Here is a 26,036-nt window from a genome sequence, read left to right on the forward strand (position 1 = left end):
GGCAGCACTTTGATGGACCAAGCATGAGTTGTGGGTTTCTTTCTATGGCCTGGAGAATGATATTAGCCTAGGGTCATCTTGATTTCTAAATAAACAGAAGGTGTTGGGCAGAGCAAAGCTGAGTTCAACCTGTTCTCCCCTCATAAAAAAGAGGGAGTTGGGTGCAGTGGTGCACAGCTATAATTGGGAGGCTGAGGCTGGAAGACTGCAAGTTCTAGGCCAGGGTTAGCAATTTAGTGAGACCCTGTCACAGAAGTGAAAAATAAAAAGAGCTAGGGATATAACACAATGGTAGAGCATCCCTGGATTCAATGGTCAATTCCCAGTACAGAACACACAAACAAAAAGGAGAAGAGGAGGGAATTCTACCTTTCCACACACCTGCATGAGAATGGATGCCTATACCTGGATTGGGGAGACAGGGTGTGTTGGGGGATGGGATCGTGAAAGCATCACCCTGCTCTGTTCACTGCAATCACACGGTGGCCCAAATGAAGAATTAAACATCTGCTAATGATTTCCTTATGTGAAGGTGTGTGAAACCCTGCCCCATTTTCAACTTGGAGTAAAATGTAGACATTTTAAAAGAGTAGAAATGACTCCAAATAAAAGTAAAATACTGTATAGGAAAGCATAGGCATATACCATTCAAACAATTGGGCAGATGAAGCGAATAGAACCTATTTGAAAATTGTAAAAGTGTTCCATGGCTGCCACCAGTCCCAAAGGTGCCCATGTCCTACTCCCCAAAACCTGAAAATGTCACCAGAGAGGCAAAAGAGTGTTTAACCTTATATGGCAAAAGATGTGATTAAGTTATGGATCTTGAGAGGAGGGTCTTATCCTGGACCAGCCTAGTAGGCACTACACGCTATTACACCTCTCCTAACAGCCATGCAGAGAGGGACTAGATACAGTCAGAGGAACAGGCAAGGTGAAGCCATGCAGAGGTCAGAGGGTTGCAGCCACAAGCCCATGAATGTCAGGAGCCACCAGAACCTAGAGGCAAGGCATGGATTCTCCCCAGAGCCTCCAGAAGGAGCAAGTTCCTGCCAATACCTCAGTTTCAGATGTCTGACCTCCAGAATTGTTGAGAATAAATATCCATTGTTTTAAGTCATCAAAACTGTGGTAATTTGTTATAGTTGCCCTCAGGAAACCAGTAAAGTTGCCTAAACTTGTTAGAGTTTGGATTTTGTTACTTCTACCTAAAAAGGTTCTGGTTTGTGCACTGGTATTAAGTTTGGCTCAAAACCTCAAGGCTGATTCCAGCAGTAGCCCCCACCCCACATGTGAGCCACTATGTCCTGCCAGGCAGCTGTCACTGTCATGTACATACTGTCGGAGACTGAAGTCCTGACTAGGGACTATATCTGCACACCCACCCCCAGGAACTGGGTCTCTGTTACCTGTTGCCAATATTGATTCCCCAGCCAGCAGGTGACTGAAGCTGGGCCTGAGGCAGAAAGGCAGGTGCTGGAAGCTCTGTGGATTTGTTGGTGGAAACTTCATGCCTCATGAATGCCTTTCTGGCTTGAAGCCCAGCACCTAAGTGCACAGTTGACGTGGAAACCCCTCACTGCCACTCCTCCCCAGGGAAGTCAGGCCAGGTCAAGCTCACAGAACCAGCTCATTTTTTGCAGGAAGCGTGAACACTGGCCAATGAAATTTCCAGAAGACCAGGTCAGAGCCCATGCAGGACTTCCTGAGTGGTCCCTCATGTAGACAGCAGCTTGCCATAAAACTTGGCATGCCCATAAATGTGGCAGGGACAGGGCCCAACTTTACTGGCCTGCAAAGGTCTGCAATGAAGGAGGTCTTGTGTGACTGTTCTGCCAGAGACATGTCAGCCCACACCCAAGTGAAACTCCAAACAAAGGCAGAAGATACAGAGAGAAAAATTAGGATGAGTATCCACATAAAAATATAAAACACACAAATTCAAGGGACTGGAGATAAGGACAGGAATTAAGCAAAGAGCAGGAAAGGCTTACAAATGGCCCTGCAGCACAGCCAAGTCAGCACACTTAAGTCACTGGGATCATCCCTTTTCTTGTGTCGGGGACAAAGGGAAGAAGGAAATCTTACCAGGCATGTTACATAGCTCCTACTATACGGCTATGAGGTATGTGTTCAGATGTGACCTGTGCATCTGTGTGGGGATGTGGAGTCAAGATGCCATTGCTATTCTATTTTCCAAGAATGATGATCAGCTCTTGGTAAAGCCTTTAAGAAAACAAACTTCAATATTCTCTTGATTTACAAGTAGTTTAGTTGTATTTCTCAAAAACTGCAGATTAAACCAGCCCTCAAATACTTTGTGTATAATAGGTGTATTTATCTGTTTCTAAAATAATTAGAAATAGATTTTTTTTCATCTTCACAAATAGCCAGCAAGACATTTGAAAGTTGGGCAAGAGGTGGGTGGATCAATTCCTTGTTACATGGGAGAGTCTCACACCCATCATGGCCTGCCCACTAAATTACACTGGTACTTTCCTTGTCAGCAAGTCAAAACCACCACCTATATCTAAAAAGTCCCCTAGGGGCAGCTGCCTGGTGAGTACCTGGACCCACCAGGCATGCTGCCACTCAAGGCCCCTGCACCTGCTGCTCCCTGTTTGGAATGTTCTTCTATCAAACATCTGTACTCCCACTTCCTCCATTCAGCTCTCTGCTCAGCTGTCACTTTTTCTAAATGGCCCTCCTCAGCCACACTATATTAAGTAGTAATCCCCCCAGCACTTTCTATACCAACCCTCCTTTTACCTCTCTTCACAGAACTTATCATTTTACTTTTTTTTTTTTTTTTTTTGCGTGGGTAAGGGTACTGGGGATTGAACTCAGTGGCACTCGACCACTGAGCCTCCAGCCCTGTTATGTATTTTATTTAGAGTCAGGGCCTCACTGAGTTGCTTAGTGCCTTACTTTTGCTGAGGACAGCTTTGAACTCAAGATCCTCCTGCTTCAGCTTCTTGAGCTGGTTTCATTTGACATTTTGTTTATTATCATCTGCCCCACTAGAATCTAAACTCTTCAAGGACAGGGAGTTTGTCCATTTTGTTCAGTGCAAAATATCTGGCCCTTTGTGCTCAGTATAAAAAAAATTCAATGATTTGATGAATAAATCTAGAGGAATAATTAATTAAAATGGGTAGGGAAAAAAAGATAACTGATTCCACTACTTTTAGTTGATAGTGCCATTCCACAAAGTCTTGAGGACTCCTTCCATCTTCCACATGAGCCCTTGATATTGATAATGAAACAGAGATATTCTGAAGAGCCCTGACAAGGAAGTGAACACATCATTGGCATAGACTTGTCACCTGGCTCCACCCAGATGCCAGGGGCCTGGGCAGCACAAGTGAAACTGGGGTCACAAGAAGAGGAAATGGGGTGGTAGCATCTAGCCAGTCTCTGGTGCAGTTGGCTATTCTGTCATCAAAACCCATTATTGTTCCTGCCTCACATGAACACAGGCACCCCTCCTAGGGGGACAAGGTCCCATCCCATCCAGACCTAAAGGTGATGCAGTCTCTCTCATCATCTTACAACTTATCCATTTCACCTCCCAATAGGTAGGACTGAGGAGGCAGGGCACCCTCATAAACTACCTCAGGCAGGAAGGAGGGTGGCTGACAGAGCAATCACTGGTCTGCAGCACCTTTCAGATCCTTCTGGATCCTGCCCTTGGGTGGGGGTAAGTCCTTGCTCAGGCCCAGTTCTGCTCTCTGGGCCACATTTAGGATGACATTGAGTTGTAAGCTCTCCCTGTACCCAACTTTCACAATTGTCTTCCTATCTTAACAGTGATTTTAAGATTTCCTCAATAGTCACAGGGCTTTGTTTTTGTTTTAAAGATTATACTAATGGTTTCTTAAACTTACTAGATGTGGGGGTTTTGTTTTTTGTTTTTTTTTCAGTGCTGGGAATAAAACCCAGGGCCTCAGGCATGCAAGGCAAATGCTCTACCACTGAGCTTCCTTATTCACCTATCTCTCCCTCAAGATGTTGGCCTGAGGTTAGCAGGCTTATGTTGGGGAGACTATAGCCTCCATCTACTTTTCACCACAAGGCCTAGACACTGTGTTCAACCAAGTCTCATGGTCTTTGTTGCTCAGCTGTTTGGAGACTAGCAGTTGGCTTTTCTTGCACTGTAAGGCCCTGGACTTCAGTGCTTTCTACCCCTTTTACATCCTGCTTATAAACTGGCTAATTTCTCCAGAACTCAACTCTTCCTTGTGATGCCTCGCCCAAAGCAGCCAGTAACAATCCACACATGCCACATTTTTTCCCCCCTCAAACTGAAAACTCAGTAGACATTTGGTTTGCTTTCCAAGTTACTTAACATAATAGCCTTCCCTAGTGTTATGGCAGTGGCCGGGCAGGGACCTCTAGAATGTCCTGCCTATTGCATCTGTTTCTCACTGCACACTACCTGGTCACTAAACCAATGCCAAAAGGCTACAGTGCATCACACTTCAAGGTACAGATTTATGTCTTAGAAGGAAAGGTAACAGTTGTAACAAAGGCCCTAATCTTGGTAGAAGTTTGCCTTTCAGTGATGGAAAGACCATCATGGATCTTGCTGAGCAGGTGGTTTGCATCTAAGGAGGTGACTCAAGAACCCATGTTCATTCTAACATGTGACTTCCAGGGAGAGTTCCATATGGGAGCACTTCATATGGTGGAAATGTTGTTATTACTTCTTCCAACATTTTACCAGCCATGGCTCAGTTGGCCCCAACCAATTAGGAAGGCCCTTGGAACTTGTGGGGAGCACAGGTAGCTGCCAACAGTTTCTGACAGGATGAAAATCTGGCAGAAACAATGCTGTATGTTCACCAAACCTGTCAGATTTTGCTGTTGTACCTACAGATTTTAGCAGTCTGGAAAACCTAGAGAGCTACTGAGGTGCCCATGAGGAGATGGAGACGGAGAAAGGGGCAGCAGGAAGCAGCGTGTGGGTAGCAGAGGGAATCAGCAAGGCCCGCACAGTTGAACTCCAGGAAGGTGACACTGACTGCTCAGGCCTGGCAGAGCTGCACTGCAGGCATGCACAAGCTGCTGCCTGGGGCTCCCCAAGTGCTGAATTTCACCCAGAAGCGTGAGAGGTACCCCACTGTCAGTTTTACACGTCACCTTCATGACTGCCAAATGCTTCCTCAGAGGCAGTCTGAAAACTGGTAACATTTATTTATTTATTTATTTATTTTTAATTTTTATGTGGTGCTGAGGATCAAATCCAGGACCTCACATATGCTAGGCAAGTGCTCTACCACTGAGCCACATCCCCAGCTCCTGAAAACTGGTAACATTTTAAACATTTTTTTTTTCTTAAGGTTCTCATGTCCAAAATGTCAATAAACAAAACCAAAACTAAACATTCAGAATAAAACTACATTTTTACCAGATCTACTTTTATTTCAGAAGGAAATTTGTATTATAGTATTTACTTTTGTTTATATACAGGTGCTTCACATTTGTGTTTAAAATGCACAGACCTCCCTTAATTCTCTTATTCCTGCTTAAATTAGCTGTTATTTTACAATACAAAAAATACCAAAAAATTGCAGTGCTAAATGTATGTATAACACCCACAATCCCAGCAATGAAATAGTTTACAATACTTACTCCATATTTACATGAGTGCAATAGATGCTAAATTGTACATATTAACAAACTAAGCTTGAACCCAAACAAAACAGAAAAAAAAAAAAACGTAAATAACTATAAAACAAAACCATTTCTGGAGCCAGAATTAGTTCAACAAAACAGGCGTCACTAGTGTTCAGAATGTTTTGTGCACAGATTCAGTTTCTGAAAGTTGATTCCATTATTGCCTTTGGAAGAGAAGTTGCAAGTTTTCCTCTGCACTCCCCAGCACCTTCCTGTAGGCATAGCAGTGGCTCTGCTTATCTGGAAGCCATTCTGGGCAACTGTTTGGTCAGTCAATGGGCAAATATTTCAGACTTTCATAGGGGAGCCAGGGAAGGCCCAAGGACAGGAAGCCTCTGTTTTCTTCTGCCCTCAGGATGGCCAATTCTCACAGAAATGACCCAAAAAAAGATCTCCTGGGATGACAGAGCTATGAGGTGTTGATTTTTATAATTCTAAAAAGCTACTTTTCCATCTTGGTTACTGCCCTAGCATTAGGTTAGTATTTAGTAAATATTTGTTGAATGGGGGAACCTATGAAATAGAAGGATCAAAAAGTATTCATGAAAATGTCACCATTACCCAAGGAAGTGAATCACTTCCCACCCCCAACTGCTCCACCAGTTGAAAGAGCAGGAAGGGTACTGGAAGGTACAATCTTTTTCTTACCCAGAGTGCTCTGGTCTTATTTGCCCCAATTTTCCAGTGCCTCTTAAATCTTGCCCCTTAGGCATTACCCATGGATATTCCCATTGCCTTTTGCCAACAGTCTTCCTCCAGGTTAGCTCAGGGGAGTATGGGATGCTTTCTCTCCACTCCTCTTCCTACCTTGACAGGTGGCCCTTTGAGGGAAACAAAGGCCTTTCTCCAGGCTGTGCACAGGGAGGGCAGGAGGTGGACAGGAGGCTAGGATGTATGAGGTCTCTGTAGGGAAATGCAGCTATTTATCAACAATCCAACCTCCTTACTCCTGCCCCCAGTTTTCAGTATAAAAGACTATGGTTCCGAGAATTAGTCATTAAAAATATAGACCAAGCCACAACAAAATGCAGCCCGGAGAACCCCTTTTTGGAAAGTCTTGATTTCCATAGGTTATATAGTCTTTGAACTCAAAGACTAGAGAAAACATTTCTTAGGATGAGTCTAGTCATCCCTCACTTCCAAGAGTACCAAAAGACTGCCAGAAGATTCCAAAGGAGCTTGCAGAACCAACAACAGTGACAGACATTCCTGCTTCCCGAGTCTCCTCTGGCAATGCCATGTGAATAGACTTGCTGACTGCCTCTCCGTAGGTATTCTGACAGACCAGGTACCAGATGCAAATGAAAACATCAATGCCAAGGTGGTGCAGTTCTTGGCTTCATCATCAATGCATCAGGGCCTGATAAAAGGACCTCCCAGAATTGGATACCCAGTATATGGCACAGAAACATATTAGATGAAACTCAGATGTCATTACATTTAATAAAAATACATGATGATATTTTTCTGCTTTATGTACACTCCGAATGTCTGAACATTCTGGACACTATTATATAGTTATGTACAAGTGCAAGATCAACGTTTTAATGACAACTTTATGTACAGTCTCTCCTGTGACTCACAAAGTTACCAGACAATGACCCCAGTCCCTCCTGGTAACTGACCTAAGCTACACTCTCTTCCTTCCTGCCATTCCCTTCTTCCCCAAGCCAGGAGGAGCTGCTGACTGTCGGTTGCCAAGGAGAAGCAGGTGGATTCAGCTGTTCCTCCACTATGGCACAGAATTAAATCTCACTTGCTTCTTCCTTTTTAAAAATAAACATTATCTAAAAAAAAAATAAAGACATAACCAGGTGGCTGGGGTCATGGTGCATGTTATTTCAAGGCATAGGATTAACATGGGGAAGAGACTTCTTTGGCCAAGGAAATTTGGTCCTTTGAACAAACAAGGAAGATCACCCTTGCAGGAGGCTGAGCCTCATCACCTCCCCGTTTCTTGGTAATACAGGGGCAAAGGGCCACACTGCTGCAGGAGTTCTGCAGGTGCTCTGTTCTGGTAGGGATGTGGGGAGCTCCTAAGAGGAAAGGTCTTTTCTAGAACTGTCCACTCTTTAACAATGATGTGAAAAAGAAGCTTTTTGAGAGGCGAGTCTCACAGTAGAGGTGTTTTGTGCAAAAGTGTTTTATGGTTCAACTTCCTTGGAAACATCTTTCCAGGAGCTTCTTCTTGGGAGTGGGGTTAGTGTTGTGTTAGAGAACATACTCCCTCTCTAGGCACTGCATTTAAAGGTGAAATGCCGCAGTTTTTGCTCTTCTGAGTGTTAATTTCTCTAAATTCACAAACTTGAGCACTGCCATCCAATGGTCCATCCCAATCAGGTAATGCCAGAGAGTCGCAGGCTTTGAAGCAGAAGGGAGATTGTGGGAGGCTGCTGCATAATGCCGGAATACAGAGCACCATAAATGGGGAAACGCAACATCCAGGCAGTGCCCTGTGGCAGAAGAGCAGGGGACTGTCCCGCCCCTCTAAAATTTGGTCATTTTCCATTTGGCAGATGTTCCCTCCTTGTTCATTTTTCCCATGTGCTTTTCATCCTTATCGGCATTTGCTGCTCTCCTCACAGACACCAGCTCAGTCTGAAAGGAGGATGGGTGGGTCAGTTTCTGCTGGCTAGAGAGAGGGCAAACAGCTCCAGGTCCTTCCCCAGGCTCCGGGCAGGTGATGCCCAACAGCAGGGGCTGTCTTTCTCATGGTGTCTACTGCACTCCCAGCCTGAGGATGGCCCACCAGTTCAGAGCAGGCTAAAAGAGGAACCCAGAGCTGCTCTTTGACCCAGGCTTCCCAGGTGCACTCAGTGTTGTTTTCTGCTTAAAGGAGACATGTGACATGAACAAGTCCCTTCCTTCCTCTGTGGTGCCCTGGCAGGAGGTGCATGGGAACTGTGCCTTCTTGACAGTGTCCTTTTGAGAACAATAAAAACAGGAGCTTTCACAGTTAGTTCATTTCTGCTTTCCTCAGTCTCTGCTGCTAGGTCAGATTCTTGGGGTGAGAAAATTCTTTTCTGGCTGCAAATTAGATTTTAGAAAAAGAGCAGACTGCCAATGGTAGCTATTCAGATTTTACAAGAATGTAGGAATGCAATTATGTAAAAACTTAGGCTTACTAACTTTCCAATTGCTAGATCTATTTAAAGTCTAGGCACTTAGTGTGTGTGTGTGTGTGTGTGTGTGTGTGTGTGTGTGTATGTGTGTGTGTGTGTGTGTGTGTGTGTGTGTGTGTGTGTGTCTGAGAGACAGAGACAGAGAGAGAAAGAGAGGAGGAAAGAGGGAAAGAGCATTTCCAATGGATTAAGACTAAATCAAGTTGCTATAGAAAACTACTACATTTGTTTACATTCTAAGTAACACTACCAACCTTGACAATTAAAATAGCCCCGTTCTATTCTAATTTGATATGATTCAAAAGAGATGGACCATTAATTCTGAACTAGAAAAAAGCTACTTCCTGGAAGAGAGATATCTGCCGAAATTGTGCAAGAGTAAACAGCACATCTTTTAAAAAGATAGCAGGCTTCAGATGAAACAAGTTAATTCATCTGACTAGTCTTTAAAAGACCAAGTTGAAGAACAACTGATAACGAAGGTCTGTGTGTAAACACTTCATCTTTCATTTTTTTGCAGTTGAGACAGTCCCAAGAACAGTTCCACAAGTGAACCTGGGCATCATTCCTAGCTCTCTCACTGGCTCTATACCAGCCTCCTCCAGCAACAATCAGATTATCCCTGGACCTGTAATTAAATTGATTATTTCCTATGCAAAAGTAAAAGGTTAGATGCCGGACACAGATGGGAGAAACCATCAAAGAAAGCTTGTGATCATGCAGATGAGTCGGATACTTTGAGGGTTTCCAGTCTTCTGCCCCGCCCTGCACCGCTGCTTCCCTGCCTGCGCCCTCCCCTGCAGACGGCTCTGGTGGGCCACATGCTCCTGTGTGCGCGGGAGAGTTCCTGGCCCCAGCATCAAATGCAGGTTCCAGGCTGTGCAGGGGGCTGCTGCTTCCGGTTTCTTACAGCTCCTGACTTCTCTTTGTACACTATTGGCATCTGCTGAGAAATGTCCACCAGGGCGCTGGCCACAGCAAGACCTTAGGAGAACCCACAGAGGGGACACATGTCAAGGAGCAGCTTGCTTTTGTTTTTAATTTTTCTTTTTTACACTTCATGGTGGGAAAAAAAAGGTATAGAGGGAAGAGTCTTACTTCTACACTACATACCCTCCACCATCCCCATTTCATGATAAATTATAAACTCTTCCATTAGTTTCATATTCTTTCAGGTTTTATTTATGCAAATGCAAAGACATATTTTCCTCCCCTCCCCAATTTTGCATAAAAGGTGCAGTTTGTCAGTAAACTACCTAAGAAAAGTGCTCTGCTTGGCAGTGGAAACTTATGAATTAAGACTGCAGCCATACTCAAGGTGTGTACCTTCTCCATCTACCTCCACAATGGTGGCAAAAAAAGGCACCCACATCACTCAGATTCATCCCACATCACTCAGTTTGTATGAGTTGTTTTATGTCCACCAAGATACAGGGCAGAGCAAACTCTGGGACCAGGCTCTGGAAAAAGCAAGGTTCTTTAACCTACCCATGTCTCTGTTTCCTCATTTGTAAAATGAGGATGATAATAATAGCACAGGGCTGGGGGAAGGAGTCAATAAGGGAAATGATGTAAAGTCTCCATATCCAGTACATAGCAATGATTAGTAACCATAACCTTTTATGAGAGTAAAAGGCATTTTGCGTTAGGGACTATGGCCAGCCCAAGCTCAGAGCTCTGCTGAGGTCACCCTTTAAGAGCTATTGGTAAAGTCTGTTATACTCTACCTCCACTGAGCCTATAAAGTGGGATAGAGAGTGAGACAGCACTTAAATGTCTGGTTTAGTGCCTGGCACAGAGTACGAGAATCTACACCAGTGATAACTTTTATGGCAAAGGCAGAGCTAGAAAAAGGAACCACTTAAAATGGGGAGAGACTGGGGGTACGACTCAAAGGTAGAGTGCCTGACTAGCATGTGCATGCCTCTAGGTTTGATCCTCAGAACCACCAAAAGAAAAAAAAAAAAAGGTATGGAAGGGTTGGCAAAAATGGCCCTACTATTGGGGTAGGTCCCAAGTAATGAGCAGGGCCTCATTGGGAAGTGTGTGTGGTGGGGGAGGTATGGATGAAAGTTGGAATAGGAAAGGCTACAGTATTGCAAACCTGTTGCCTTCCCATGCTCATTCCATGTCCCTTCAGGAACATCTTCTAAAGTTTGCTGAGCCCAAGGATAGCAGGAGACAATCACTGCCCCAGAGTCAACTTACGGAGGTACCTTGTTCTCAGTATTACTATCCACACTGGGTTAGGAGCTCAACTCCAGGGATTCTGAGATGAGATGAAGATAATGAATTGTTGCCTTGCCATACCGAATGCCTCCCTTGTGAGGATACCACAGAACCCCACCATCCTACAAGCTGAGCTGGAGGTCCTTGTGGGTCTGAGGGTACAGTGATGGGATATAGAGCTCAGAGTGGACAGGAATCCTGGGCACACTTTCCTTCCAGACTCAAAATCTTCTTTGGCTAAGGCAAGTCTGATCCCCAGGATCACCACAATAGAAGGTTGTCTAAAACTGTTTATGTTGCTTGAGGCATCCCTGTAAATATTCATGATTAATCAAGATATTCCCAAAACTGTATTCCAACTGCCTTCATGTTCATGTATATTATGATTCATGTATTTGATGGAAAAGTGTGAGACACTGGTAAAAAATGTATCAAGTTATAAAAAACGTTAATGATAGATGAGAGAATAAAAATTACATCTATACAATCATTTTGGCTACTCTACTGGCAAGGGCTAGGAAGGAAATAATACTGAAAATTAGTGAGTGTTAGCATGTAGAACTGTGAGTACATTTTTTAAAAATCTCCTTTATATTGTTACAATTGTTATTAGGGGCTTATAGTTAAAAGAGCAAAAGAAACAGAGTAGAGCTAGAAATACCAAATTGAGCATCACCAGCTTTGAGGAGATGGTGAGATGCCAGGGGCAGGGAGAACATGGCAAGGGAAGAGGATATGAGGCCCCAGGTGGGAAAAAGCCTAAATTCAGGGGCAGAACAAGGAAAGAGACAGGAGGGAGCAGCAGAGTAAAGGCGGAACAGAAACAGTGAATAAAACAAAGTATAGCCTGAACCATCCCTGCCACTGAGAAGTCAAGGAAAACTGGGCACAGTGAGAGGGCCCCTGAACTTCTCCCTAGAAAGGGAATGGTAACTTCAGGAAAACAGTTTGGGGAGTAAATGAAATTGAGAATAAATAACCAAATCCTTGCCACAACCTGAAGGCACTACTCAGCATCCTTCTCAACCCATTCTCTAGAAAGGGCAAGAATCCAAGGCTTAGCTTCTTGACCGGATAATAATATGTTTGTCACTGCCATCTACTCACCTGACTGCCCAGGAGGAGGGATTCCACCCAGGCCTCGAGGGAGCCTCACAAACACAGAGAGGACAGCAGCTTTGTTCCCAAAACATGGCTCCAGGGCAATGGGTTTAGGAACAGTCTGGCAAAAGAAAACAAAGTATTACCTAAATTGGTGTTCCACAAGCTTTAATCTACCAGACACATCATGTTCATTGGTGCTTACAAGCACTGCCAACTTGAGGCACACATCATAGTAGATAACCCAAATGACAGTAATAGAAATAGTACAGACTGCTATTTTTGACATCCCCCTGCCCCAAGGAGGCCTTAACTATAGGAAAGGGCCATGTCCAGTTGGCTTCCTTTGGGCTCCATACTTTCACTTAATTTGAAATCCTAATTCACACTTGTCAAAGGAAAGTGTTTGATAGATTTGTCAGATAGTTTTGCAAACCTGGCTCAAATATAGATCCTGAAATTATGGCTACTTCTTTTTTTTTTTTTTTTAAATTTCAAGCTTATTTCACTTGTCTTTCAGGTAGATAAGCCCCCTGGATATAAATTATAATAGCTAAACAGCTCAACAAGTGGATCCTGGTCTACCTGCTGAATGCACTTGATTTTGGAGAACATACCTTCCTTTTCTGTTGCAGCCTTTAGATATGATGTGTAAAAATGCTGCCTATATTAGTTTCTATTGCTATATAGCAAATTACTACAAAGTTTGTTGCTTAAAACAACATCCTTCTACTATCTCACAGTTTTATAGGTCAGAGGTCCATGAAAGCTCTGTAAGGTTCTCTGCTTAGAGATATAGGCCAATTCATTTCTCTGATCAGTTCTGGAAAATCCTCAGCTGTTCTCTCACAAAGGTCTGACAAGGCTGAAGTTGAGTTATTGGTGGGTATCCTCTGGGGAAGAATCCGCTCCAAACTCATTTGGGCTATAGGTAGATTCAAGTTCCTTGTGACTGTATGTCTAGGGAATTCATTTCTTTGCAACTGTCAGGGGCCACTCTCTTAGAAGCCATTACTATTCCATCCCACATGGCCCTCTCCACCTCAAACCAGGAATGGTGCATCTAGTCATTTTCATGTTTCAAATCTCCCTGGTGTCCTCTTCTGCATGCAGCTAGAGAAACTCTCTTTATGTGAAAGCCAACCATATTGGGACTTTTATCACATCTGCAAAATTCCTTTACAGCAGTACCTAGAGTGCTGTTTGATTGAATGATTGTGGGACAGAAATCTTGGGATCGTCTTTAGAATTCTGCCTACCATATTCACAAATATGTCATCAATTCCTTTAATCTGATTGAAGAAAATAATTTCTAATATTCCTGGCTATGACACAGGGTAGTGACTAGAAGGGTAAAATGCAAAGGTAGGGATTCAGTTATGAGGCAACTGCAAGAATACAAGGGAGAGATGACAGTGGCTTAGACCAAGATAGTAACAGGGGGTGGGGCAGTGGTTGGGAAATGCTATATAAAATAGCATAAAATTGCTGATGGGCTGTCCAATGAGAGGACAAGAGAGCAAGAGTGAGTCAAGGACAATTCTACATTTTAGCCTGAACAACTAGAATAATGGGGTGATATTTGCTGAGTGGGAGAAGATGTGCCAGAGGAGTAGCCCTGGGGGATAATATCCAGACACTGCTTTGGATATGTTTAGTATGAGAAGCCTGTTAAAACACCCAAGTGGTCACACTGAGTGAATAATTGAGTATATCAGTCAATTGGAAGAGTTCTGAGTGAAAGGAATCATGGGCTTTAAATCCATAAGATACCAAAGGGATGGTTGTAAAAGACATGATAAGAGGCCAAAAAATAAAGCCTGAGGCTATGCAACTGTTAAAAGTTGGACTACTAGTGTGGTAGAGCACTTGCCTAGAATGTGCATGGCCCTCTGAGCTATATCATCAACACTTTTTAAAACACTTTTATTTTGATGTAGTTAAAGAGAACCAAATTTTAAAAAAAAACACACACTTTTATTTTGATGTAGTTAAAGAGAACCAAATTAAAAAAAAAAAATTAGAGACAGAGTCTCAGTTGCCCAGGCTAGCCTCCAATTTGTCACCTTTACCAGCTCCACAATTTTTTTTAACCCTGCAAATTATTATTTTATCAGGACATTGTTTTAAGTTTACAAACATGCTTATGATTTTATTTACTCACTATTCCTTCTGACATTATAGGCCATTGTAGTCCCTTATGAAATTTCTTTCTTTCTACCATTTCTTTTATATATGTTTGTTGGTGGTAGCAAATTCTGTTTTTCTTCTAATTTGAAGATGACTTTATTTCATGCTTGTCTTAAAAGTAACTTACTGGGCATATTAGTTAGTCTAGGTTGGCAGTTCTTTTTCAGGATTTTGAAGGCAGTCTTTTCTACTTTTTTTTTCTTCTTTTTAGTGGTACTTGGGATTAAACCCCAGGGCTTTGAACATGCAAACTGTCTACCAATGAGTTATACCACCAGCCCCTTTACATTTTTTTCTACGTTGAGATAGGGTTTCACCAAGTTGTCCAGGTGGCCTTGAACATGCAATCCTCCTGGCTCAGCCTCCCAAGTAACTAGGATTACAGGCATTCATGACCATGCCTGGCTTGTTCTTCTATTTTCCATTCTACTTTCTTTTAGCTTCTGGTGTTACTAGTGAGAAATTAGCTGTCCATTTGTCATTCCCTTGTAGGTAATCATTTCCCAATTTTTTTTCTTTGTTTTGATAGTGATGGGGATTAAACCCAGGGTGTCATTCATGCTAGGCAAGCATTCTACCACTGAATCATCCCTTACCAGCTTTTAAAAACCTGTCATATATATATAAAATTTACTATCTAACCATGTAAAAGTGTATAAATCCATGGCATTAAATACTTTCATATCTTATGCAACCATAACCATTATCCATGTCCAGAACTCCCCATTCTCCTCTCCTTTCACTCCTGAAAACCAACATTCTATTTTTTTTCTCTATGAATTTGACTATTCTAGGCACTTCATGTAAGTGGAATCACATAATATTTGGCATTTTGTAACTAGTATATTTCACTTGGCACAATGTCCTCAGGTTTCATCCATGTTGTAGCATGTGTTAGAATTTCTTTCTTTCTTAAGGAGGAATAATGTTCATTTTAGGTATTTATTCATTGATGGACATTTAGTTGCTTCTACTTATGGGGTGTTATGATTAATCCTGCTATGAAGATTGATATATAAATATGTTTTGGATTCTGCTTTTGATTCTTTTAGTACATAGTCAGAAATATAATTGTTAGATCATATGGTAATTCTATTTTTAATTGAAGAACAGCAATACTGTTTTTTCAGTTTTATAGATGTATTATTTTATAATTCCACCAACAGCACAGGAGGGTCCTGATTTCTTTACATTGTAGATGACAGTTTTATCTCTGCATTAATTTTAAGATGCTCTACTAGTCTTTGCAGTTCTGCAGTTTTGCTATGATAACCCAACCACAGTTTTCTGTTTGTCTTCCTTCTTGCTTGCTTTCTTTAATCCTCCTTATGATGTTTTGCTTCTGTAATCTGATATACATGTCATTTCCAACAGTTCTGGAAAATTCTCAGTCATTAAATCTTTGAATATTGCCTCTCTTCCATTCATTTGTTCTGGTACAGTGAAAAATACATATGTGGTATATCCTTATCCTGGCCTCCATATTTGTATTAGTCCTCATATTTTCCATTCCCTTTTTGTTATATGCTAAAATTCAATATAATTTTTTTCATATTTCTCCTTCAGTTCATAAGTTCTCATTTGTATCTAATGTGTTATTTAACAAATTAGATGAGTAACTTATTTTAAATGTTTTAACTACCATATTTTTCATTTCTGTAAGTTCCATTTGGTTCTTTTTTCAGATATGTTTGGCTATTCTTGACTCTCATGGCTTCCTCACCTTTATGGTTCCAACTTTTATTCCTTTAAACACTTCATATGTAGTTATATTGCATTTTTTAATATGTTCATTCTAACATTCACAGTCCTAGCTAAATCCATTGTTTGTTGTTTCTATTTACTCATTCATGATAGCTGCATTTTCTCATACTTGGTAATTATTAATGGTTTGATTTTGATCTGTGAATCTTATAGTGACAGGGATATTTTCCTATGGAAAAGATTTACATCCACTTCAATGGGGAGTTGTGGTGTGTTCCCAGTTTGAAATCACTTTGGACAACTCATGGACCTGGTTCTGGTTCACAGTTTGTTCTTTATTTGGGGAGAGAAGGGAGAATATTCTCTGAAGATTTTACCTACTTTCTGTGAGCTCAGTTATGCTTTGATAATATATATTCTATTTGGGACATACAACTGTTTTCCCAAAATATCTGAAATATTTCATCATTTTACCTAAAGAAAAAAGTCTTACCACTTTCTTTATCATTTCCAGTGGAGTCAAAATATTTATTTTCCACAGAGTACATAGTGAGTTATCATTCTGAAGTGTTAAAAAAAAACCCAAAATATCATTATGAAGAACAATGGGGAGCCAGAGGGAAGAAGCACATACCTATAATCCAAGCTATTTGGGAGGCTGAGGAAGTAGGATCACAAGTTTAATGCCAGTATAACTGACCAAGATCCTGTCTCAAAATAAAAATTAACAAAAAGGGGTGGAGGGCTTGGGGGTATATATAGTCAGTGGTAGAGAACATGCCTAGCAGGTGCAAAACCTCCATAGTGGGGAGGAAGAAAAATACAGAGTAATCACTTAACTATTTTCAAATAAAAAGTTTATAGTGCCACAGAATACTTAAAAGAATATCAGAGCTGGACACAGTGGCATACACCTGTAATCTCAACTACTGAGGAGGCCGCTGCAGGAGGATAGCAAGTTCAAGACTAGACTGGATAACTTAGGGAGATGCTGTCTTCAAATAAAATATTTTTAAATGGAATGTAGCTCAGTGGTAGAATACTAGCCTAGCATGCTCAAGGCCCTGGGATTAATCCCCCAGTACCACACACATTTTAAAAAAAAAAAAAGTAAAATAAAATTAGACACATAAATGTTAAAATCTCCTGAAGGTATGACTGCTTAATGAAATGAACCAATGCTGGTAAATGAAAGCAAAAGAATAGAGAACCTTGGTGTTTTCACATATTCTTTAACAAAAAAGAAAAATAAGAGGAAATAGGATAAGGCAATCTGCCTTCTCTGGTTTGCCAGACTCAGAAGCTTGAGTTTAGAAGTTAAGTTATAGGGATGTTGAACCACATTCTCACCTTTATACTCCCCCCAATAAGATCAGGAGGCTCTTCATCTGTTTCCAAGGCAACATTTACAGAGGCAAAGGGACGGCTGGCCATCTGCTGCATCTCTCGAAGAAGTTGCTAATGAACAATACAGCAAGCATTAATGCAATGAGTACTGAGGGGATTTTATTAATGAACACTGCAAATTAAAAATACCTTATTCTCCCTGATTCAAACAAATCAAACCCAAATGATATTTCTATAACAGCTGGGGAAAACTGGACATGAGCTAGGTGTTAGATGATATTAGGAATTATTAAATTTTGTTGGATGTGGTAACACTACTCTTGTTTTTAAAGTCCTTAACTATTAGAGATACATACTGAAGTACTGGTGAATATGATGCTATGATGTCTCTTGGTCAACACCTAAAATGGTGGGTTCCACATTTCTATTATTAGATTAAAGTCAGTCCTTCTCTTTTCCTGCAGAAAACTGAACCAGGTATCCACACAATAGCAAAAAACTGCCTTGTTCACAACAGACAGGAACTAAGAGCACTCTCCAGAGAGGTGTTGTAAGCTAAAAAAAAAAAAAAAGAAATTCTGCAGAGCAGAGGGATGAGAGCAAGGGCTCTGGATTTAAGGTAAGGATGTGAATCCCTGCTCCAATGCTCTCCAGGTGTGCTACTTTAAAACAGATGTTTTAAAATCTCTGGGTTTCAGTTTCCTCCTCTCTGAAATTTGTTATCCTCCCTTAAGATTGTCATTAGCATTAGATAGCCACAGCACAGGGCCTAGCATATAGTGTGGTTATTTGTGTATCACTATGGATTTTGGATATCTTCTGGCCATGTTCTTGAAGCCTTGTGGTTATGCTATGGAAGACAAATAGGCCTTGCTTTCATCTATCTCCTTGAAACTATCATAGGAGACAGAATTCTGGGTTGCACAGATGATGACTCTGTACTAAAAAGGCATTTTTTTTACATAAACATTTTCTTAAAAACCAATAATAAATTCCTACATTTCATAATGCTGTTGGTCCATTTACTCAACAGATATATGCAGCAACCCCCTACTCTGGGTTTTGAGCTGTTCTAAGGGCTGGGGTCACAGTATGACAGTGTTCTTACCCTCCTGCAGTTCTCACTCTTCTATCCTTTGTGAAGAGTGTAAGAGCTAATATAAGTACTTCAAGCAGGGCCTGGTATGTAGCAAGGACTTAAAGAGTGTTTTCACGGGAATAAATCATGACTGATATTCTAGAAATGATAAAATATATATCCTGAATGATCAGGTTCAGAGTTACCAAGACACTCCAAATTATAGGTTAAAAGTTTAGTTTATTCGTTGATCATGTGCATAGCAAGCATACTTTTAACCTGTTTCAACAAGTTTTTCATCTTCTTATTTTCTCTTTCAAGTATGTTGCAAATATTTTCCAATTGATTGTTTCTCTTCTGGGTTATTCACTTATTTATTTTTATATACTTTGTGTGTGGAGGAGGATATTGGAAATTGAACCCAGGGGTGCTCTACCACCAAGCTACATTCCAAACCCTTTTTATTTTTTATTTTGAGACAAGGTCTCACTAAGTTGCCTAGGCAGGCATCAAACTTGGTGATCCTCCTGCCTCTGCCTCCCTAGTACCTGAGTTTATAGGTGTACACCACTGTACCTGGCTATTTTCATAACTTATACTATAAGTTATGAAAATTTATACTATAATACCTCAATAACTTTATATAAAATAATTGTACTGCCTTTGCAATAGTAACAAAACTTACTACTCTTTTAGTGCATAGTCTAGAACATCCAGAACAAAGTCAAGTGATTGTGGAAGCATAATAATTAGGAACATAGGCTATGAAGACTGAGTTTTCTGGAGATTGAACCCAAGGGTACTTTTTTTTTTTTTTTTTGAAACTTTCCTCTTTATAAGTTGTATTTTAAGTATTTGTTTTATTAATGGAAAGGTGACTAACAGTTAACCAGATATTCTTCATAGAGTTAAACAAGTATTTTTGAGTTTACAAAGAATTTTGTTTTTAAATTAGCTCTATCTCTAGTCTTTTTTTTAAATTATTTTTTATTTTGATAAAGTCTCATTAGGTAGCTGAGGATGGTGAGCTTGTGATCCTCTGGCCTCGGCTTCCCAAACTGCTGGGGTTACAGGCATGTACCACCAGGCATGAACCTTTACTCTTTGTAAGCTGATAATATATTTAGTGTTTGTAATAGTAATGGAAAGGTGACTTACAGAGTTACCTAGGTATTCTTCATAGAGTTAAGCAAGTATTTTTGAACTTGCCAAGAGTTTGTTTTTAAATTGGGAATGGGTATTATATCTCAGTCGATGACTAAATGATTACTTGGCTTCTAAGAATTCAGGTTTTATTTTTTTTAATCCACTGGTAAGAAATATTAAAATAGGCGTTTTGACATTAAATGATCCTTTTATCATTCTAGCAATAAGTCAGCTGAACATATATTTATTACACAATTGGCCTTTGTTTTTTGATGCTACCTTTGTTAGGTTTTATTATAAGGTTTCTTTTTTTGGTACCAGGGATCAAACCCATGGGTGCTTTACCACTGAACTACATACTTTTGTTTTGTTTTGTTTTGTTTTGTTTTGTTTTGTTGTTGTTCATTGTTGTTTTTTTAGACAGGGTCTCACTAAGTTCTTAGGGCTTGCTAAGTTGATGAGACTGTCTTCAAACTCACAATCTTCCTGCCTCAGCTTCCGGGATTACAGATACATGCAACCACACCCAGTTGGTATCAAGGTTTCTATGTATAAAATGAATTAGAAATCTTTTAACTGTTTTTTCCCCTTTGCTCTGAAACATTTTATAAATTTTTGGAAATATAATTCTCATAAGCTCCCAAAGAAGAATAGTTATCATTATCTCCATAAATCCATCTTAACTCTAAAAATTCCTGGATCTAATGCTCTTCTTTGAGAGAATAATACTTTGATAAGTTTTCAATTCCTTTCTTTGTTAACTGGTTTACTGTAGCTATTCTACTTCTTTCTCGATTTTGATAACCTGATTTCCCCTCCCCCCAGAACACTGTATAATTCACTGTGATTTTTAAATGTGTCACTAACAAATGTATTTTTAAAATCCCTGATTGCTTGAGCCCATGAATTCAAGGCCAGCCTGGGTAACACAATAGGACCCCATCTCAAAAAAAAAAACAAACATAAAAACCTCAAACAAAAAAACCTTCTGAATATGTTATACCCTGAATTAAAAAATAATAAAAAGTATATAACAATACCTCTATGATGATGTTACCTTCATGTATGTCAGAAAAGGTGGTGCTATAGTATCATATATATCCCATATTCTGGAACCTATCCTAACCCTATTACAGACAAATATAAATAGTGCCAGATGCTAGTGAATTGTGATTTTTAATACTCTCATTATCTTCTAAATCTCATCTATAAATAATTGGGGTTTTTCTTGGGGGGGTGGCAGTGTTGGGGATTGAATTTATAAACTTTCATACAGAAAAAGACACAAGTACATATAGAAAGCAAGGAATACATCCAAGACTAGATCTTATATATGAGCATTTCCATTGGCAAAATGTAACAGACATAATGATAACAAAAGGAATGCTGCAATTGAAAGTTGTAATAAACAGGCTTTTATGATGTGATTTTAAACTAAGTTTACTTATCTAAATTAGTCCATTGTGAATGTCTGTTTGACTTATTACTTTTGGAATGGTCTCCAGCAACAAATCAATAAAATTCAGATATATTTTTAATTCTTTGACTAATAAAGAAACTCTGAGATGCTTAAATGGCTATTTTTCATTCATTCTTTGCACTTGGGGTAAGGAGTGCTGGGGATCTAACCCAGGGACTTGGGTTAAGCAAACACTCTACTACTGAGCTGCATCCCCAGACCCTTTTCCCTCATTCTTATGAAGGATTCTTTTGATGACCATGCCATAATGTGCTGGCCATGGCCATGGCAGGAAATACTGATGCTTTATGTAACACTAATCTAAGTTTATAATGGTATATTCAAAACAATATGCTTCAGAAAGAATGGCACTCTTCTCTCTACAGATACTCTATCAATTATACACAATAGTTAAAACTGATTTGCTTAATCCATCATGTCCCTGAGTCCTATAGAGTGGAGAACTATAAATAAAACATCTATTACGCAACCTCAAATTGTTGCTCAATTTAAGTTTTTACAGGTGTGCTACATATAGGATGCCAGGACATATGGGTTAAGGAAAAAAAAAATCTTATGATGATTCTTCAATTTGTATCCATTAAGTCTTACCTCTCTACGCCTGGAAGCCCAACAACTTTGTTTGATCTTCCAAACCACAGCAGCCACCAGGAGCAAAGACAGGAAACAACTGTGAGAAAGAAAATACTGAGTTATTATCTCAGGCCCAGAATCAGGACCACCACCACCCATACTTTAGGCCCAGAAATGAACATTTCCCCAAATCCCAATTCCAGGTTCCTTTCTGATGCTTCATCACAATGTTCTAGTTCACAGGAAGCAAAGTGTGAGCCGTGAGCTTCCTGACCCTAATGTCTAGAAAAGATCTCCATTTCCTATTAGGTACTTAGAGAGTGTCCTGACATCTAATTTCATCAGAATGGCCCATCATGGCTTATCCCAAATAAGAAAAACAATTCTAAGATAATGACAGCAAATAATAAACAAGCCATTTAATCAAAGTAAAAAACATTTACTGGTGAACTATAAGACAATGAGAAAAGCTGATTATTCAAGTAACAGCTTTTCATAAAAAAGAAATAAACAGAAGAAATGTACATGTAATGATTTATATTCATAATATTTTAAAAGTAAAAACATATTTTTCATAAAGTAAAATACATTTAATGCTGGGCATAGTGACCCATGGCTATAATCCCAGCAACTCAGGAAGCTGTGGCAGGAGGACTGCAAATCTGAGGCTAGCCTTAGCAACTTAGAGAGACTCTGTCTCAAAATACATTACATACATACATACACAAATAAATAAATAAATAAATAAACAAACAAACAAATAAATAAATAAACAAACAAACAAACAAACAAATGCTGGTAATATAGCTCAATATAGAATGCTCCTGAGTTCAACCCCCAGTCAAACAAACAACAACAAAAACCTACATTTAAGTAATCAAACTCAAGCCAACAACTCTCTTAAAAAAATATTATGAAAATGCAGCTGGGGTTATAGCTCAGTGGTAGAGTGCTTGCCTAGCACGTGTAAGGCCCTGTGTTCGATCCTCAGCACCACATAAAAATAAATAAAATAAAGGTATTGTTTCCAACTACAAATAAAAAATAACTATTAAAAAATTAGGAAAAAAATAAATCCCAGTTATTTATAACTGCAAAGGGTTTCTATGTTATCTCATCTACAGACCAGGTATTGGATGGTTTTAAAAGTTACTGTGATGGCAAAGAAAATGACTAACTTGCTTTAAAAAAAAAAAAAATGTGAGTCTACCAAACCAACCTCTTATACAACTGCTATAAATTTTAAAATTGGCATTAACTTTTAAAAGGGGCTTGCTGCAGAGTATTTTCCCAGAGTATTTTAAAGGCAGACATAAGATTCTCTATTCTGTTGCTGTCAGGTACCCCCTTGCAAGCCTCAGTGCATAAGGGATGAGGTCAATCTCATGTATGGCACTTTAGTGCACCCAAGTGCTGATACTGAGACAACTACTCTTTCACAAACAGAAACCTCCAGGTTTCTGTAGCCCTCCCCAGGAAGCACAATGGTTCAGAACCCTCCAAAAGGTGCCTTGACAAAAGAGAAGTGCCCTGAATCCCTCAGGGTCATCCCAAGGGAGAGTCTTTAGCTCCTATTTTGCTGTCTTGCTGGGCCTGGACAGCCTACAGGGTTCTTTTAATCAATACTTCATTGGGATAGGTACTGTTCTTGGCCCATGGAATACATCAATGAACAAAGATTTCTGGGCCTGTGGAGTTTCCATTTCACCAAGTAGAGACCACCAGTATACAACATAAAGAAGCAAATGCAGAAGCCTGCTGAAGGCAGCAAGGGCTACAGCCATAAAAATGCAAGGAAGGATAAGAACTTCTGGAACATTTGGCCTGGGGGAAGAAGGTGTGGCTCAATATCAAGAGTGCTTGCCTGGCCCACACAAGGCCCTGGGTTTAATCTCCAGGACAAAAAAAATCAAAGGGGAGGGAAGCTACAATATATAGGCAGAGTGTGTAGGCCTTCTTTCCTGAGAAAGTGACAGTGGAAACAGAGACTCAGAGGATACTTAGGAGGAAGTGCAAAGTGCCCTGGGCCAAAGGGATCAGTCGGTATTAAGCCTCAGGCAAGAAAATGTCTATGAAGGTTTAAGGAGCCACAGGAGGCCAGTAGTATTGCAATGGGCTGAGTTAGGCCAGAGAAAAAGGCTGAGTAAGGGGGTAAAGACGGAGGAAAGATCACATGGGGCCCTGTAGGCAGAATAATGGCATTGGATTTTAGAGTGGGACAAAGAGGCTATACTGGTTTCTGAGCAGAAAAGGGTCATGATTTAACTTACAACCATTTGGATAGAAACTACAGGAGGGAAGCAGTGTAAGTTGAGAGCTGATGGTGGCTCAAACCAGGGTGATGGCAGCAAGGATGTGAAAAGTATAATTTGAAGGTAGAGACAACAGAAATTCCTGATGGGCTAGATGCAGGGTACAGAAGAAATACAACAGTCCAAATTTCTGGCCTGAGAGACTTGCCATCAACCTAGAAGGGAAAAGCTCTGGATGGAACAGGAAGGAAACAGCAAATCAAGAATCCCATTTTAGACATGCTAACGCAAGACATCCCAGAAGATAAACAAGCCTGCAGGCTGGGTACTGGTCTGCCTGGAGTCATCAGTATACATGTGGTGTTTCAAGCAATCAACCTGATAAGGTCACCAAGGGAAGAATATAGATAGAGGAGAATGTGCTAACTGCCCAACATTGAGAAGTTGGGAAGAACAGGAAGGAGTAAAGGACTCTGAGAATAACCTTCTCTGTCTTTCTTGTTTCCACACATAATGCTGCTGCTTGTCATTTTTATTCCTCTAGCTAAGCACAGGAGAGTGGAAGAAGCAGGCAGGCTCATTCTTGCTGTAGGAGCGTTAACTCAAGTAAAAGCTTTTTGCGGCCATCTGGAAGTATTTTTAAATTATGATACAGTGATTATAGGACAGAAAACTATCCTGGAAAGACAATCACAGAAAAATAAAAAGATATATGCAACAAAAACTGAGGATAATCTACGACTCACATAAAAGAGGAATAATCAAAACATGACACATTCATATTATGGGAAATGTTGTTTTAAAAAATGAGGTAATCACAGCTACTTAGGAGTAAGGCAGAAGGACGGCAAGTTCAGGGTCAACCTGGGTAACTTAGTGATAAAAAAATTTTAAAAAATCAAAAGTGTTAGGGATGTAACTCTGGGAAGAATACCCCTGAGTTCAATTCCCAATCCCAAAAAGAAAAAAAAATTTTTTTTCATTTTCAGTAGGGGAAGCTTACAGGAAAGGTACTGGCCATGTACCTTTTCTCAGGAACCTACTGGAAAATGTGCTTCAGTGAAAGGAGGGGATATATAGCAAGGTTATGACATGAGATCTGGAACAGACTTCAACACAGGAGGAAGGCACAGGACATTCCTAACATGACAGTTGTGCAGTTGTCTTGGACAACTTAATGCACTTGAGGGCAAGAGGACAGAGGTTTCCAGGGCAAACATCTCTCAGAGAACACCTGCTTGGGTTTCACAACAGTGACAGGTGTTTCATTTCTGTCAGAGTACAGGCATAAATCAGGGGTAGGTTTGTAAAAAAAAAAAAAAAAATCAAACATTAAAAAGACAAAACAGGGCAAATATTAGATTTAGGATAAGCAGAAAATAATTTCCTATTCAGAAAACAAGGAGATACTAAGTTCAATTCAGCTGTGTATAAGAGTGTTAGGGGTCATAATAACATAAATAGGGATCACTGATTTAGCTAAACTCTTGAGATATAACTGATTCAAATGAATGGGAAGAAGGAGATTTTGTATGCATTTGAGGTATGGGGGGAGTTGCTGGATGGGGCAACGTAAGAGTAAATCCTCATCTTCTAGAGGACATCAAGAGATAACTGGAAAAATCAAGGATTAGTGTAGGTTTGGTGTGGTGGTGCACACCTATAGTCCCAGTGACTCAGGAGAATTGCAAGTTCAAGACCAACTTCAGCAATTTAGTGAGACCTTCTCTCAAAATTAATCAATTAATTAATTAAATTGGTAAAGTGTCCCTGGGTTCAATCCCCAGTACCCAAAACAAAACAAACAACCATAAACAAGAATTAGTGTGAGTGTAGAATAGTAAAAAGCAGCTAGAAAAATTTAAATTGGGGGAGGAAGGGGTAGAAAAGTGTGAGACAGGATGCTGTTACTTTCACTTACAAGCATGGCAGCAAGTATTTGTCTTTTTCAATTGTTTTTATATAGCATTTTCAGATTAAATTAAAATAAGACTGTGAAAAAAAAGAGTGAATTCCTGAGGTCTAATTTCAGTTTAAACATTAGATAATACTGGAACTACCTCTTGAACAAGAGAAGCATATACATAGATCATGTCAGTAAATGTTATTAATATTTATTCCAAAATTCTCCCCAT

General features: G+C 40.1%; 1 protein-coding gene across 1 annotated transcript in view; it reads right to left on the bottom strand.

Annotated features, from left to right (window-relative positions):
• Positions 1-5,399: 5,399 nt before the first annotated feature.
• The window catches only part of LOC101964358 (attractin), a 140,471-nt gene continuing 119,834 nt past the window's right edge, over positions 5,400-26,036 (bottom strand). Inside the window, exons 26-29 of the mRNA XM_005320520.5 lie at positions 21,668-21,746; positions 17,376-17,483; positions 12,138-12,252; positions 5,400-9,785 (exon numbers count right to left, since the gene is read on the bottom strand). Coding sequence (XP_005320577.2) covers positions 9,661-9,785; positions 12,138-12,252; positions 17,376-17,483; positions 21,668-21,746 — 427 coding nt within the window. The 3' untranslated portion in view covers positions 5,400-9,660. The remainder of the gene's footprint in view (positions 9,786-12,137; positions 12,253-17,375; positions 17,484-21,667; positions 21,747-26,036) is intronic.

Source organism: Ictidomys tridecemlineatus, chromosome 5 (assembly GCF_052094955.1).
Source record: "Ictidomys tridecemlineatus isolate mIctTri1 chromosome 5, mIctTri1.hap1, whole genome shotgun sequence".
Lineage (NCBI taxonomy): Eukaryota > Metazoa > Chordata > Mammalia > Rodentia > Sciuridae > Ictidomys > Ictidomys tridecemlineatus.